The sequence below is a fragment of the Buceros rhinoceros genome, unplaced genomic scaffold (assembly GCF_000710305.1).
Source record: "Buceros rhinoceros silvestris isolate BGI_N320 unplaced genomic scaffold, ASM71030v1 scaffold44596, whole genome shotgun sequence".
In the NCBI taxonomy this organism is placed as follows: domain Eukaryota; kingdom Metazoa; phylum Chordata; class Aves; order Bucerotiformes; family Bucerotidae; genus Buceros; species Buceros rhinoceros.
Window position 1 is genome coordinate 39264 of NW_010418991.1, and position 13440 is coordinate 52703.

Here is a 13440-nt window from a genome sequence, read left to right on the forward strand (position 1 = left end):
GCAAACCCGGGGAAAGAGCTGCAGCCTGCAGAAGGGGGTAGTACCGACACCAAAGGTTTAGTCACTGAATAAACTACTCATTCTGCCCGTAGCCTCTACAGGACCTTGCTCAAAACAAGCTCTTTCCTGCCCACTTCTCAGGACTGTTTTCCAGGCACCATCTGGAATTTAGTGAATGATTTCCACGAATACAAACACCACCCAAGTGCGAGGGTAGCATTGCTGCTTCTCCAGTTGACACCCTGTTAAGTGTTCTCTGGAGACAGTTCCTTGCTGCGTTTTCCCCAGGAGGCCCGTCTGAGTACAGGCTGTTCCCCTGAATTGTTTCCATACGGTCAGCATTGTTAGGGCACAAAAAATGCTGTTCTTTGTGTTTTATGCAAGATACTGCCAGGAGAGAATTCCAAGCAGATTTTTCTTGCTTATGTTTTGTAGGGGGATCCTGGACCACCAGGCCAGCCAGGAGCAAAGGGATCCAAAGGTGATGTGGTAGGTTTCAGCAGGGTGGATTTATAGTGTCCCAAGTCTAAAGAAAATGTCTAATTAAGAGGACTGTCAGGTTTTTCCCCAGCATGTGTGATTTGGCCTATGGTCTACGCCTTGAACGACTGTGGAGAACCTAGTGGGAGGGCTGCAAACATCTATTTGTTTCTGTCCAAGTGTCCAAGCCTACTAGTTTGTTGGCTTTGGGGAGCTGGAGGCGATCAAGACAATTACAGCTCCAGCATGACGGGTGAATCTTGGGCAGACCTTTAGTCGCTGCCCTGGGTTGTGTCTCTTTCCCATAGCCCTGTCTGTGGTGTCTCCAGCCGCAGCTGACTCATCTGTCCCTCTGAGCCAAGCATCTCTTTCACTTGAACTGTCCTCTTGTCTGGCATGAAACCTTCCGGTTTGTCGTTGGAGTCCATTTATCCCTCTGGTTATGTTTCTTAGAAAAGTCCCTCTAACCTCTTGCCCTTATTGAGCAAGAAAACGCAGCAGGCATGAGTCCTTTGAGGTTCACCAGGGTACCTCATGCTTGCTCCTACCTCCACATCTGGCTATAATGACAGCTTGCTAATTATTCTCACAGATCAGGGACTTTATTTGCTAGAACATAAGTATGTGACCTCAATACTCAGCAAATTCCTGCTCCCTTTTGGCAGATGTCAGTATTTGTAATCTGACCCTCCTGGGGCATTGCCAGAAGATAGTTTAACCTACCGTAGGTGTTCTTGGCAAAAAGCGTACCGGGCGATAAGATAAATAAATTCTACCCATCGATGGACAATCTGGAACTGCTGCTGGGCCTAATGCATAGCAGAGAAAGCACCCCCAGGAGTATTTCTTTCATGTAGCTGGCCTGCCTGGTCATCTGCAGAGGGAGAAACAACGCGCAGAAAATGCAGCACTGCAATTTAAAAGAGCTTTAGTCCATGACCTCACTAACAGAGCCCGAGTGAAGGTGATGAGGCTGAGTTTTCCATTCATTCTGCAGAAATTAATCCTTTTTACAGCTAATAAGCCTCAGGAGTATTTCTTTTACGTCTTTATTCACAAAGCAGCATTGCAAATTTTAGACACAAGATACCCTTTTCATTTCCATTAACTTTCCAAAGTAGAGGGAGCTACTTCGCAGAGAAAAGCTTTCCCTGAACACCCTGCAGAAGCCTTGCTGGGTCCTTGGTGCAGCGCTGTGCTGTCAATGAACTGACAAAAGATGCAGGTTTTAAGCACCTTGTTCTAATGTTTACCAGTGCACTGAGTCCTCTCTCGAGTTCATCCTGCTTTATTTGTCCTCATCTGCTCTGTATTAGGAAAAATGTAGGTCCTTGCCTTCTAGCTACTCATTCCTGCCCTAGAACTCTCAAGACATACGAAGAATCACTTGTAATAAAACCAAATAGCAGCTCGTTCCCCAGTGTTGGAGCAACTGACTTTGCAAATCTCCTTTTTATAAAACTTTTTCCAACCATTATGCAAAAGCACACCCTGAAGTCAGGCTCCCAAGCGGAGTCATCCTGGAACTGCTGCAGTTTTAGAAGTCTGTCTTTTTTCACTTGCAGGGTCAAAAGGGAAAGCAAGGAGCACGGGGCAATGCAGGGAGCAGAGGCTCACCGGTAGGTAAAAATACAATTTTCTGCCCCAGCAAATGCTGACTGGGAGCTCCACCACTAACACCTTTGTGATTTTAGGGCATCCTTGGGCTACCAGGTCCTCGAGGAGTGGTGGGAAGGCAGGGTCAAGAAGGTGCCCCTGGAGTGGACGGGGTTCCTGGGAAGGACGGCGTGCCTGGGATGCCGGTGAGTTTGCAGTTGTAACCTCACAGCGTCAACAGCAAACATGACTTAGGAGCTGGAACACTAAAAGGGAGCACAGGAGCAATGGATGTAGTTCAGCTATGGATGTTCCAGTTCCATAACAGTTCCTCTCCATAACTCACGTGCACATGGAGGCAGCAGCTGCCTTGCATGGCCAAGTGTGTAAACAAACGGGAGTTTCTAGCCTGGCAGGTTCTCGCGTGCGCAGACGGGTGTGTGCATCTCTGCCAGCCCACCCATGGCCACACGCATGGTGCTTGCTGAGGGCAGAATCACACCACTCCCCAGTCCCTGCAGAAGCCGTGCAGAGGTGGAAAGAACATCTTGTTTTATAACCTCTTCTTTTCTAGGGAGAGCAGGGTGATGACGGGGAAGAAGGTGTGACAGGGATGGCAGGCAAAAGAGGGAACCCTGGCATACCAGGACTCCCCGGGGCACAGGGACCACCAGGATTCAAGGTGAGTTTTGGATTCCCAAAGATATAGCTGCAAGAATCCAGTCTGTGAGCCTGCTCTCTAGAGCTTGGATTCTCCAACATCTAATAAAGTCTCAACTCCTGCTGCCATCTTTCTTTTAGCTAAGAGACTCAGGAGGTCTGTCTCCTCATCCATCCATCCATCCACCCATGTGCATGATGTTCACAGCAGCTGAATATCCCAGGCACCTTCCCTCCTTTGTCGAAGTTCACTGAGCTCAGGGCCATACAGACACACATACCTACACTACGAACACTTTAGCCTTCTTTCACTAGAAACCTGGCTTAAAAACCATGGCCTTGGAGAAGGGAACTGCTGCAGCCTGCCTGTAGGATGTCCAGGACTCCATGGGAAATTCCGGTGTCCTCTAGCCGCTGCCCTGTGAGGCCTGAACTGCTGAAGAGAATTTTGAGCCGCTTGTTTTTTACTGGATTGGAATGACTGGAACCAGTATGGGTTTGGACATCATTCTGGGTGGAAGCAGGCACAAGCTGCTTTAGTGACCTTGGGGTTTTTTCATGGTCTTTGCCCTGGTCCGGACTGGCCACAGGGTCGGAGCTGGACCAAGAGCAATTCAGCCGTTTGTAGGAAGTCTCTGTAAATAGGAAGACTCCAGCTGGGTTTGGAGAGGCCGTCAGGGCTGATTTAAATTATGCCGCCCATAATACATCACTCTTAAACTGTCACTTGCTGCCCTCCAGCTGCCTTGGGTAGAATAACAGCAGTTACCAGAAATGACTGAAAGACCTTTGTGTCCTCATGACACTCATACCCTGGCTCCAGGGAAATTTGCTGCCCCTTTTCCAGCTACTCAGCTGGAAGGCTCTCACCACCTTTGCTCCTCTCTCCCAGTCTGCCCCAGGTCAAGTAGCTGGGGCTTGTGATGCTCCTGGCACTTGGTAAGGGCAAGGCATGGGGAGCAAAGTGTGGTGCTGGGTCTCAGAAGCCCCTCTCTTGTCCTTAAGCTGCCAAGTGAGTGCTGGGGAAAGTGTTGGCTTTGCGGCGTCCGGGCTGAAGTCCTCCAGCTGAAGTCTTGGCATGTTTTCTACATTGTAGTTGGATTAATCATCAATCGCCAGCCTGCTGGGGGCAAGAGCTGATGAGAAACGGCAGGGCAGGACCAATGACATAGGGAAGTGCAAACAGATGTTTCTCCCGATTGCTGTCCTCAGCCCCAGAACGCAGCTCTGCTGAAGGTGCTGCTCCACGTGAAGCTCAGGAGGGGACACAGCCATGCCCGTCACAGGTCTCATGCTGTGCATCCTGCAACAATCGGCCTTAGCAGACCTGTGGCATCTCCTGATGAAACCGCATGCCTCATCCCGATGAGCTGCTCTTTTCCAGCTTTCCATCTATGGCTATTTCAGCTGAGTGTTGTTATATTTAGCTCCTGTCCTTCGGAATTCTTGAATTCTGTTATTTTTAGGGTGAAAGAGGATTGCCTGGACAGACTGGCCAAACTGGGAAGCGAGGATCATCAGGAGGAACAGGACTTCCAGGGAGCCCTGGTGATCCAGGACCCAAAGGACAGCCGGTTAGTGATGAGTGTTGCTGATCAGACCCGACTCCAAGCTGTCTGCTGCAGGAGAGGGAGCACATCCACGGGCTGGAAAACCAAAGTGAAGGGGCTTTCACAGGGGAACCCATAACCAGCTTGTGCGACAGTGCAGGAGTGTCGGCACAGCTCTCCCCAGCATTCATGCTTCCCTGCTCGCTTGTGCGATGCCTAACCCATGCCTGTGTTCCCCAAGACAGCGTGACTGTTCACGTCATCCGTGTGCCGGAGGTTCCAGCCGTGGTGTGTGCTGGCAGCAGGCTGCAGAGCCATCTCCAGCACCCCTCAGCAGTGTCTTCGATGGGAGCTGTTGTGAGAGCGCTGCACGGAGCCTGTGAGAGGTGCTGAGTGTGGGAGGTGAACTGTGCACTCGAAGCCATCCAAAAGGGGCAAAGGAGGGTCTGGAGCTCCTCTGGAGCTCCTCAGGACCTGCAGGAGCAGATGTCATCAGTGCAGTTTTGACAGTGGTGGAGCCATGAGTTCAGAGCATGCTGTGGGAGAAACACTGAGAGCCCTTGGTCAAGGCAGAGGTTAAATTCCCACCCCTGTCTCCAGGGCAGGTGCCTAATCCTCACTGCTGTGATTTATGGTGCTGGGGGGGATTGGCCAGTTCAGCACTGGAGTGTCACCCTTCATCATCCTGAGGCTGTATTGAGAGTACTTGAGCTGGTTAGACTGGGACCACCATCAGAGGTAAAACAGAGGTAAAACGAACGTGAAGAAGAGAGAGATTAGGACTGATACAAAGCAAGGGACGAGACGAACCCTGACTACCTCAGTTAAAATATCATTGTTTCTGTATTTTATATAAACCCCTGCGATGGCAGTATTCAAGCTGAAAGATAGCAGCCAACAGCATCGTTTTGCCTCCTGTGTCTACAAGCAGCAGGTTCATTTGCCCAGTGCTGTCATTGCCCACCTTGCTGCGTAACTAGTGATCGGGTCCCCTTAGCTGAGGTGACTTCATGGCATTTAAACCCTTCTGACTTGCCACTTGCTTTCGCCCTCTAGAAAGAGGGCGTGCTTGGTTCTCCTAGTGCAGGAATGACCTTAGTCCTCTGTTAGTAGCCGTTTTCCTTTCCAGGATCCATAATGGGCAGTTAAATCAATTTGTATCCTTGGAAGGTTTCTTATGCTCCACCGAGTCCAACCAAGCCCTTTCTTGCCAAGCAGTTTCTCACTGTTGTGGTAGGAAAAACTTCCTAACAGCAAGGTCTCTCGGCCGACTGGAACAGCCTTGTCACAGAGGTGGTGGAAACCCCATCGCTTGAGTCATCTACGACTGGGCTGAACAAGACCTCGTAAAACATCCCAAAAAAAAGTACAATCCAGCACGGGTCACGCAATCCTGCCGAGAGTCCAAACAAGCCTTTTCCACCTCTGGTGTTCCTAAGAGCGTAGATGAATCATCTGGGGTATGTTTCTGACCCGTTGGGTTTTTTTACATTGAATCATTTCTCATCTTGCAACCTGAGAAGCCCCGAAATATCAAAGGGCGTACATCTCAAACATGGTGAAATGAGGGTGTTTGGACAAGGATGTGCTACTCAGTGTGGTTTTTTTTTTACTCTCTGAGTGCATGCTATGTGCTAATCCAAGCTTGATGGCCTTCCAAATATTCTATTATTATTTTTTTTAAGAAATTGAGCAAAAGTCCCTGCAGGGTTGAAGAGGGTAAGAATTAGGGGATATGCAGTTTTCCTGGGTTTGAGTGGGAGGTTATGTTGTTGGAACACGCACTTTTTTCACAGCTTGAATGAGCATAGTTCAAAGGTATTCTTTAACAGATCAGTCCAGTTGGTATTAGAAATTAAAAAAAAAAAAACTTGTTTTAAAGGGCTTTGAAGCTGATTTTTTTCAGTATGAACTTCCAAGCTCGATCTCAGAGTAGATGCCCTCCATCCTGCTTCTGCTGACTGTGGGCCAAGCTAGACAAGCACCTGCTAGAAGTAGTATAGGTACGTCCCCAACCTGGGGGTCAAGAAGGCTTAGTCTGTGAGATCTCAGTAATCTGCAAGACTATGAGATCTTCTGGAGCTGCTTCTAGCCTGATGTTTGTGTAATTCCTCCTGCAGATTTCTGTCATGCTTCTTCAGTCCTGCTTAGACTGCAGAACACTAATGGATTTCTCTTTCTCTGAAGCTGCTCAGCTCCTGGCACGTCTTCGAGCGAGCAGCTGTTCGATGTGAACTTACTGCTCTTCTTTGTTCTTGGCTGTTATCCACAGGGAGACTTCGGCGAGGCAGGATTTCCGGGGATCGCGGGCATGTTTGGGCCAAAGGTAAGAGGCTGCCTGGTGACCAGCGGGCTTTCCAGTCTCTCTTTACAGGGCACAGGCAGTGCAGTGCTGGTGGCAAAGACGTCATTAACAGCTCTGCAGAAACCGGTGAAAATGAATCATGATTCCAACTTTCTTTAGTTTATGCGTCTTTGTTAAATGAGCGTGCGCTTCCCCGTGCTTTGTTGGAGCTTATTCCTGTTAAAACGAGGAGATGATGGTAGAGGGGAACGGGCTGTCCTGTAGACCCAGACCCCAGAGCTGTTGTCCCCACCTGAACCTCTTCCAAGCACTTATATTTCCAGCATCCTTCTGTACCTGAGACGCCAACTGCGTTCCTAGTGTTGAGAGCCTTGATTTGAAACTTGGACTCCTTTTATCAGCAGACAATTTTCCTGGTGAAGAGGAAAGATCGTTTTCAGCAGAAAATAGAGGGCTGGCAAAACAGGAGTGGGAAAAGAATCTTTAAAATTGGACTTTCCCCTGTCCTCACAGCAGAGCTGTATCAAGGGCATAAACACGGGGTACTTTTGTAAAATGGACCCCGCATCTGGTGTTTGCTTGCAGGGCCCCCCAGGAGACCTTGGTTTCAAAGGCATTCAGGGACCACGTGGGCCGCCTGGACTCATGGTGAGTGTTTTTTCGGTTTGTTTGTTTGAGAGGATTTCCTTCCTTCCTCTGTCCTCGCTTTGTGCGAGGCTGCCGGGTGCTGTGAGGAGCAGAGTGCGCTGTTCACCGCCTGCCCGGCAGGCACCACCTCGGAGCTACCCGAGCACATCTGTGGGTAACCAGGTCTGCCTCGGAGACAGCCACGCTGCTCTGACCACTGCCCAGACCACTCCGGCTGCACTGACATCATTCTCGTTCTGGAATTTCCAAGGTTTTACAGGGTTTGTGACAACCGCATTGTGACTTCAGACCTGTTGTGAAAAAGTTTTATTTTGGCTACAGCAAATACTGCAATCACGTTGCTGAAAACCAGCAAAGAAATTCGGTGTCTTTACTGAGCCTGCCGTGGTAAAAGCCACCATCAGGTCCCACGTGGTGGTTCACGCGTGTCTTCTCTTTTCTAGGGAAAAGAAGGAATTATTGGTCCGCTGGGCATTCAGGGTCCCACGGGAAGCCCAGTGAGTATCTGCGCTGTTTGCTGCCTGTATGTTTGAGGAGACCATAGGGCTGGAGATCCAAGATGCTTGCGGCTGGCAGAAGTAAATCCCAAGTAATGAGGGAAATGAAATTTGGATGAGCAGGTTGAGAGAAGTGCAGGTTTAGTCTCTGGCTGCATATACAGTTGCAGGGAAATTATTAGCTTAAAAGACAGGAACAACTCCATGTAAGTGCAAGTTTTTCAGTGGATTGGCTCAGACTAGAAGACAAGAACGCTACTGCAGTTTTTCAAAAGCAAGCTGCCAGGTTTTCCAAAGAACTTGGCCTGACAGGGGCAAAAAAACACAGGAAAGAAAAAACAATCAAACAAAAAAAATCGATAAATGTATTAACCCGAGAACAGATCGATTCTGGGAAGGGTTGAGAATCCCTGCCTGCCCCAAAATGCCAAAGGCTCTGAGCGGACTAAAGTTCGGGTCAAGGTTTCACAAAAACCTGAGCATGAAGCTGCTCAGAGTCCGATGCAGAAGCAGCTGCCGGCAGAGATGAAAACCAGTAAGACGAATTCTTACGGACATTGCCAAACGGGCCGGGCATGGCTGTGTTTTTGCCTCAGGATGGGTGGGCCGGTACGGCAACCTCAGCTGATTGATTGGTTTAGAGATTCACTTGGGTCGCTATGAGGAGCTTCTGGGTGGCAACACATCCCACCGTGCAGCTTCCTCACAGTCACTGACAGCCTCATGTGCTTTCACAGGGGCCCAAGGGAGACAAAGGCAGCCGCGGCGAAACGGTGAGTGCTGGTCCACAGCCCCGGGTGCGTCCTGTCCTGCAGAGGGTCCCTCTGAGCAGCCGACAGTTGCACTGGGCTCTGGCTCAGTGTGGTGGCATCAGGCTCACACGAGGACAAGACACACACATCTACACACGTGTGCACATGTATGTTCGCACACGTCCACATGTGCTCATACACATCCACTCTGCTGTTAAAATTTCTGTTTACTTAACCCAACTACCCAGCAAAACCTCACACATTACCCTGTGAGCCACAACCACGGCATCGCCATGAGCAAACCGCGGTGAAGGGCAGCTCAGAAGGCCACAGGCTGCCCAGGCCGGGGGCAGGGACCTGTTCGAGTAACAGCATTGCCCGGGTGCAGCCCCCACAGCTGGAGCGGAGAGCGGTGTCAGGGCACGCCCTCCCCTCCTGCTCTTCCTCTGGTCCCCTTCTTGCAGGGGCTCTGAGGGGCTTTTACTCCTCCTCGTAGCTCCTTGGTGTTCTCGCCACACGGGGGATGTGTGGGGGATACCGGGTGGCAAAAATCTCAGTGCCCGTTTCTAACGAGGCAGGGTGCTGCCTCTGATTCTTCCTGCTCCCCATTTTCCACCTCCATGGACACACCAGCAGCATGCTGGCAGGGACTGAGCCCCAGAGCAAGCATCTGCTGGGGTCAAAGCCATCAGCATCCTTTGCTGCAACGACCTCTCCGCTCTTGGCAGACACCGTTGGGCCCCTGTTTTCACTGTCCTTCGGTGCAGCAGCCAGCCCTTGTGCAGGCACCTCGGGAGCAGCACAGGCTGTACAGCGAGATTTGGGGTCATTCATGAGCATCTTCTGACAGATGATGCTTTTTTTTTCTCTCTCTTTTTTTTTTTTTTTTTTGCAGGGTCTGCAAGGTCCAAGGGTGAGTATTTGAAAACACTATTTCTGACTAATATCTCATATTTAAATAAAACAGTTTCTTTTAGCAAATGTAAAGCTGCAGGGTGGGTAATTGTGCATGCAGGGAGCGTGGTATGTTCCTGGGGTATGGCATTAATGACAGCTAAGGGCTGGGAACAAGAGATGCAGTAGGAATGGACCAGGTGTAGACAGATCCACCCAGAACTGGGAGAGGGACAAAATGGGGCCACCTCCTGTCTCCTGAAGGGTTTGAGGGACAAGATGCTGCAGGGTGTCAAAAATGTGGAGGATTTCAGCAGGGGACAGATTCATGGTTGTGGCAACCATGAGAAATGGACATTCAAACTGGAGTTCTTTCACTAACTGATGCCACTCTGTCTTTAGGGTCCTCCAGGCCCACGAGGACACCCTGGCCCTCCGGTACGTATATGTGGACAGAGTTCAAAGACGTTATTGAAACAAGCTAAAATTATTGCTGCGATACTCTCCAGAGGGACTGTTCACTCACTGGAAGTTATAGCTTAGCCCCATTCCTCGCATGCAAAAACGTCTGTGTGAATGGACTAGTGTTTCTTGTGCTTCAGTCCAAACCATCTCCAAGTATTTTATAGAGACAGCATTGTTGCCTCTCTCACTCGTCTGCATTAGGGACTCTGGGGGAAGAAGGATTCCAAAAGGACCTGACTGACTGTCTTTGCAGTAGTGGCTGCCCTTCTCTTTGGCTGATGCCCCTTTTTTGCTTTGATTTCTAGGGACCGCCAGGAATTCCGGCCTCATTTGTAAGTTCCCGTTTTCTGTATGTTTGTAACGATGATAATAAGTCCTGCAGAGCCAAGGTGCTGATGGGACATCCAGAAAGAGCTGCTGGGACCCTGAGGACACACGCTCAGGTCCAGCAAGAGAAGCTATGTTAGCAGAGCGATGTTTGAATCGCAGCCCTAGACTGAAAGCGTTTGCTCGCCTGAGGGGCTGTTCAACTTCTAACAAACTCAGTTACCATCTTTTTCACCCCTCACTAGCAACAAGACAGCTTTGGGGCAGACTTCCGGACACTCATCGACTCGAACACCGCACTCAAGACAGAGGTAGGAGAGTGCTTCTGAACCCACTGGTCTTTGCTGGAGCCATGGGCTGGGAACAGTCACGGTGTTGCTTGTTCTTCCTGTGTGCTTCAAGTTTAGACACTCGAAGCTCCGATTTGTCACTGTTCTGGTAGAGTATCTGGGGCTTCTGTTCACAAAGATGCAGTTGAAGGACATGGTTCTCCTGTGTTACTCATTTGTGAAGCTTCAGAGCCCATGGCTTTGCCAGCATGACTTTGCCAGCGCTTCAGAGAGGTCCCAGTCGGGACAGTGCGAGGGCTGTAGCTCGCTAGATCCCAGCCAGCACAGCCTGTCTTTGACCCACTGAGTTTTCCCACAAATAAAGCAGAAACCCTTGTGGTTACAGCACCTGGTGTCCCCCAAGGCACACCTGACCACCATCTTTTCTCTCCAGGGTTACCAACAACCCTACCTTCTCATGCTGGACCACGGAGGGGAGATCTTTAAGACTCTACACTACCTCAGCAATCTCATTCAGAGCATCAAAAGACCCCTGGGAACCAAGGAAAACCCTGCACGCATCTGTCGTGACCTCATGAACTGTGAACAGAAGATGAACGATGGTAGGAAGCCCTGAGTGTGCAAAGGCTGCATCCTCCATAGGGCCTTTTCACATGGCCTGAATGGGTCTTCCCTGGGACCACTAATGCAGAACTCAAAACTTCCCTTTTCTCATCCACAGAGAAGTGTCCTTGTTAACCCCCAAATCCTCCGTTTCTTCAGGTACCTACTGGATTGACCCCAATCTTGGCTGTTCCTCAGACACCATACAGGTCATCTGTAACTTCACCAACGGCGGGCAAACGTGTCTCAGCCCCATCACCGTCTCCAAGGTACACACCACTCGGCCCCAGCACACATTTCCCATACCACATTACGAAATGTTTGCCCCGGGGGGCTGTTGTCAGGGAACAGCGGACAGTGACCACGATGACACAGCAGACTCGTTTCTCCTCGCGGTAGCGTTGGTGTAACTGTAACGTTCAGAACTGCTCTCGTGCAGTTAAAAAATACACCTAGGACTGTTCTTGACTCTGGTCAAGACAAAGCAGTGGGTTCCCAGCAATGTTTAATTAACCCATAACCCCGACAGGGGCCGGTAAGTTTGCAAACACGCTGCTCCCAAATGCTTTGTGGAATTAACTTATGTTCAGGTCACTCTTGCATATTGTTTTGTGACACCTGAAAAAGTGAGGTCAGCTTAAATACACGAGTCTCCAGTGAAGGTAATGCTACGGGGTTTTTCCTGAGGAAGCCCCTGTACCAGAAATACCAGTAACAATATCTGGGTCCATCTGCAGCTGAACTAGATCCTGCCACTTCGCTTCTTTGCAGAAGAGTGCACTGAATTCAAAGTTTACAATATTTTCCTCCTACTTGAGGACCTGCTAGTTTGTTCTGAAAAATAAAGGACCTGCTGTGTCCCGATGAAAACTTCCCAGATTGACCTGGCATCTGGCCCTTACGCCCATCTTCATGCCAGATCCCGTTCTGGACACCCATGCCTGGGCACCTCCAGCCTGAAGCAGAGCACAGGGACCACCTTTGGTGTCCCAGCCTGCGCTAACCCTGCTGCTCCCTCCCTCCAGCCCCGCTGCTGGGTTCCGCCCTAACATCCCTGTCACCTTCACAGCTGGATTTTGACATCGGCAGAGTGCAGATGAACTTCCTCCGCCTCCTGAGCTCAGAGGTGGTGCAGCACATCACCATCCACTGCCTGAATACCTCCGTCTGGCGGGAAGGCTCGTCTGAGAAACCTTCGGAAAAAGCCGTGCGCTTCAGGGCCTGGAACGGGCAGATGTTTGAGGCAGGCGGGCAGCTCAGGCCAGAAGTGGCAGCTGATGATTGCAAGGTACGTCATTGTGAAAGAGGGGAGGGGGCAGGGAAATGCCAGGCTGAACCTGCCCAGGGCACGCAACAAGGCTCGAGTTGTACCTGGTACAAAGCGGCAGGGGGAGAAGGGTCTGGTTTACCTGTTCACCTCTTCAATTTCCCAGCCCAGGGTGCTCTAGCAGCTCCTGGTAAGCAGGTGGCCTTTAGACAGAAAAATTAAGTTCCAAAGTTACATGTCGGGCATAGCAGCAGATAAATGGCAGACGGGGGAACTGCCACCCGAAGGTGGTGGCCTCAGCTCTCGCCCGATGCCACGCTGCCAGTAGCCACGTCTCTGCAGTTCAGATTCACTGTGCTGAGAGGTGGTGTTTGGTGATAAGTTTCAAGCTGTTGCCATCAACTCCACCCGGAAAAAGGGTTCCCCCAACCCTTTCTAAGCCTTGCCCCAGACCCACTCAGCCCGAAGGGCAGCCCCTTCTCTCACCAGGGCTTTTCAAGCTCATACCCCACGAAACATTCCTTCACACCAGGATTCGCTTGCCCTCCGGGTAAACAGCTTTTTCTCCGTCCCTCCTCCCCGCACAGATCAAGGATGGACGCTGGCATCAGACACTCTTTTCATTTCGGACGCAGGACCCTCAGCAGCTGCCAATTGTCAACATCTACAACCTTCCCCCATCCGAGCCAGGAAAGCAATACCACCTCGAGGTCGGCCCCGTGTGCTTCCTTTGAACAAAGCCATCGCAACCGGGCTCCAAGGCTTTGACCCCAGGTTTGGCCTCTGTCTTCACACAGGCTCTCCCACCTCTCTGCAGCAAGGACAGCTGGGCTGTAGCTTTTGGGTCAGCTCTTGCTCTAGCCTTTGCCTCAAGGTCTCAAAGAATCCGTGATCTACTGAACTCAGCAGGTGGCTGAAAGGAGGAGTAACAAGGACGTAGGGGAAGCGGGTATCAGTCGGGGGGTGAATGGCGAAAAGGGATCAGGGAATGGATGTTGCAAGCGGTTCCACACACAAAGCTTTTTCTCGACCAAAGAAAATATTGAGAGAAACCTCAAGCAATTTGCAGCATGTGGTTTGGTTTTTGCCCTCCCCCCCCACCCCTT

The 13440-nt window shown here is 50.6% G+C and overlaps 1 protein-coding gene across 1 annotated transcript in view; it reads left to right on the forward strand.

Annotated features, from left to right (window-relative positions):
* Positions 1 to 13373, forward strand: part of COL27A1 (collagen, type XXVII, alpha 1) — a gene marked incomplete at its 5' end in the record, with an annotated part of 45804 nt that extends 32431 nt beyond the window's left edge. Inside the window, 17 exons of the mRNA XM_010138721.1 lie at positions 436 to 489; positions 2046 to 2099; positions 2175 to 2282; positions 2651 to 2758; positions 4203 to 4310; positions 6559 to 6612; positions 7177 to 7239; positions 7683 to 7736; positions 8474 to 8509; positions 9384 to 9401; positions 9785 to 9820; positions 10153 to 10179; positions 10420 to 10485; positions 10898 to 11066; positions 11227 to 11336; positions 12137 to 12355; positions 12922 to 13373. Of these exons, the coding sequence (XP_010137023.1) occupies positions 436 to 489; positions 2046 to 2099; positions 2175 to 2282; positions 2651 to 2758; positions 4203 to 4310; positions 6559 to 6612; positions 7177 to 7239; positions 7683 to 7736; positions 8474 to 8509; positions 9384 to 9401; positions 9785 to 9820; positions 10153 to 10179; positions 10420 to 10485; positions 10898 to 11066; positions 11227 to 11336; positions 12137 to 12355; positions 12922 to 13068 (1431 nt within the window). The remainder of the gene's footprint in view (positions 1 to 435; positions 490 to 2045; positions 2100 to 2174; positions 2283 to 2650; positions 2759 to 4202; positions 4311 to 6558; positions 6613 to 7176; positions 7240 to 7682; positions 7737 to 8473; positions 8510 to 9383; positions 9402 to 9784; positions 9821 to 10152; positions 10180 to 10419; positions 10486 to 10897; positions 11067 to 11226; positions 11337 to 12136; positions 12356 to 12921) is intronic.
* Between the last annotated feature and the right edge of the window lie 67 nt (positions 13374 to 13440).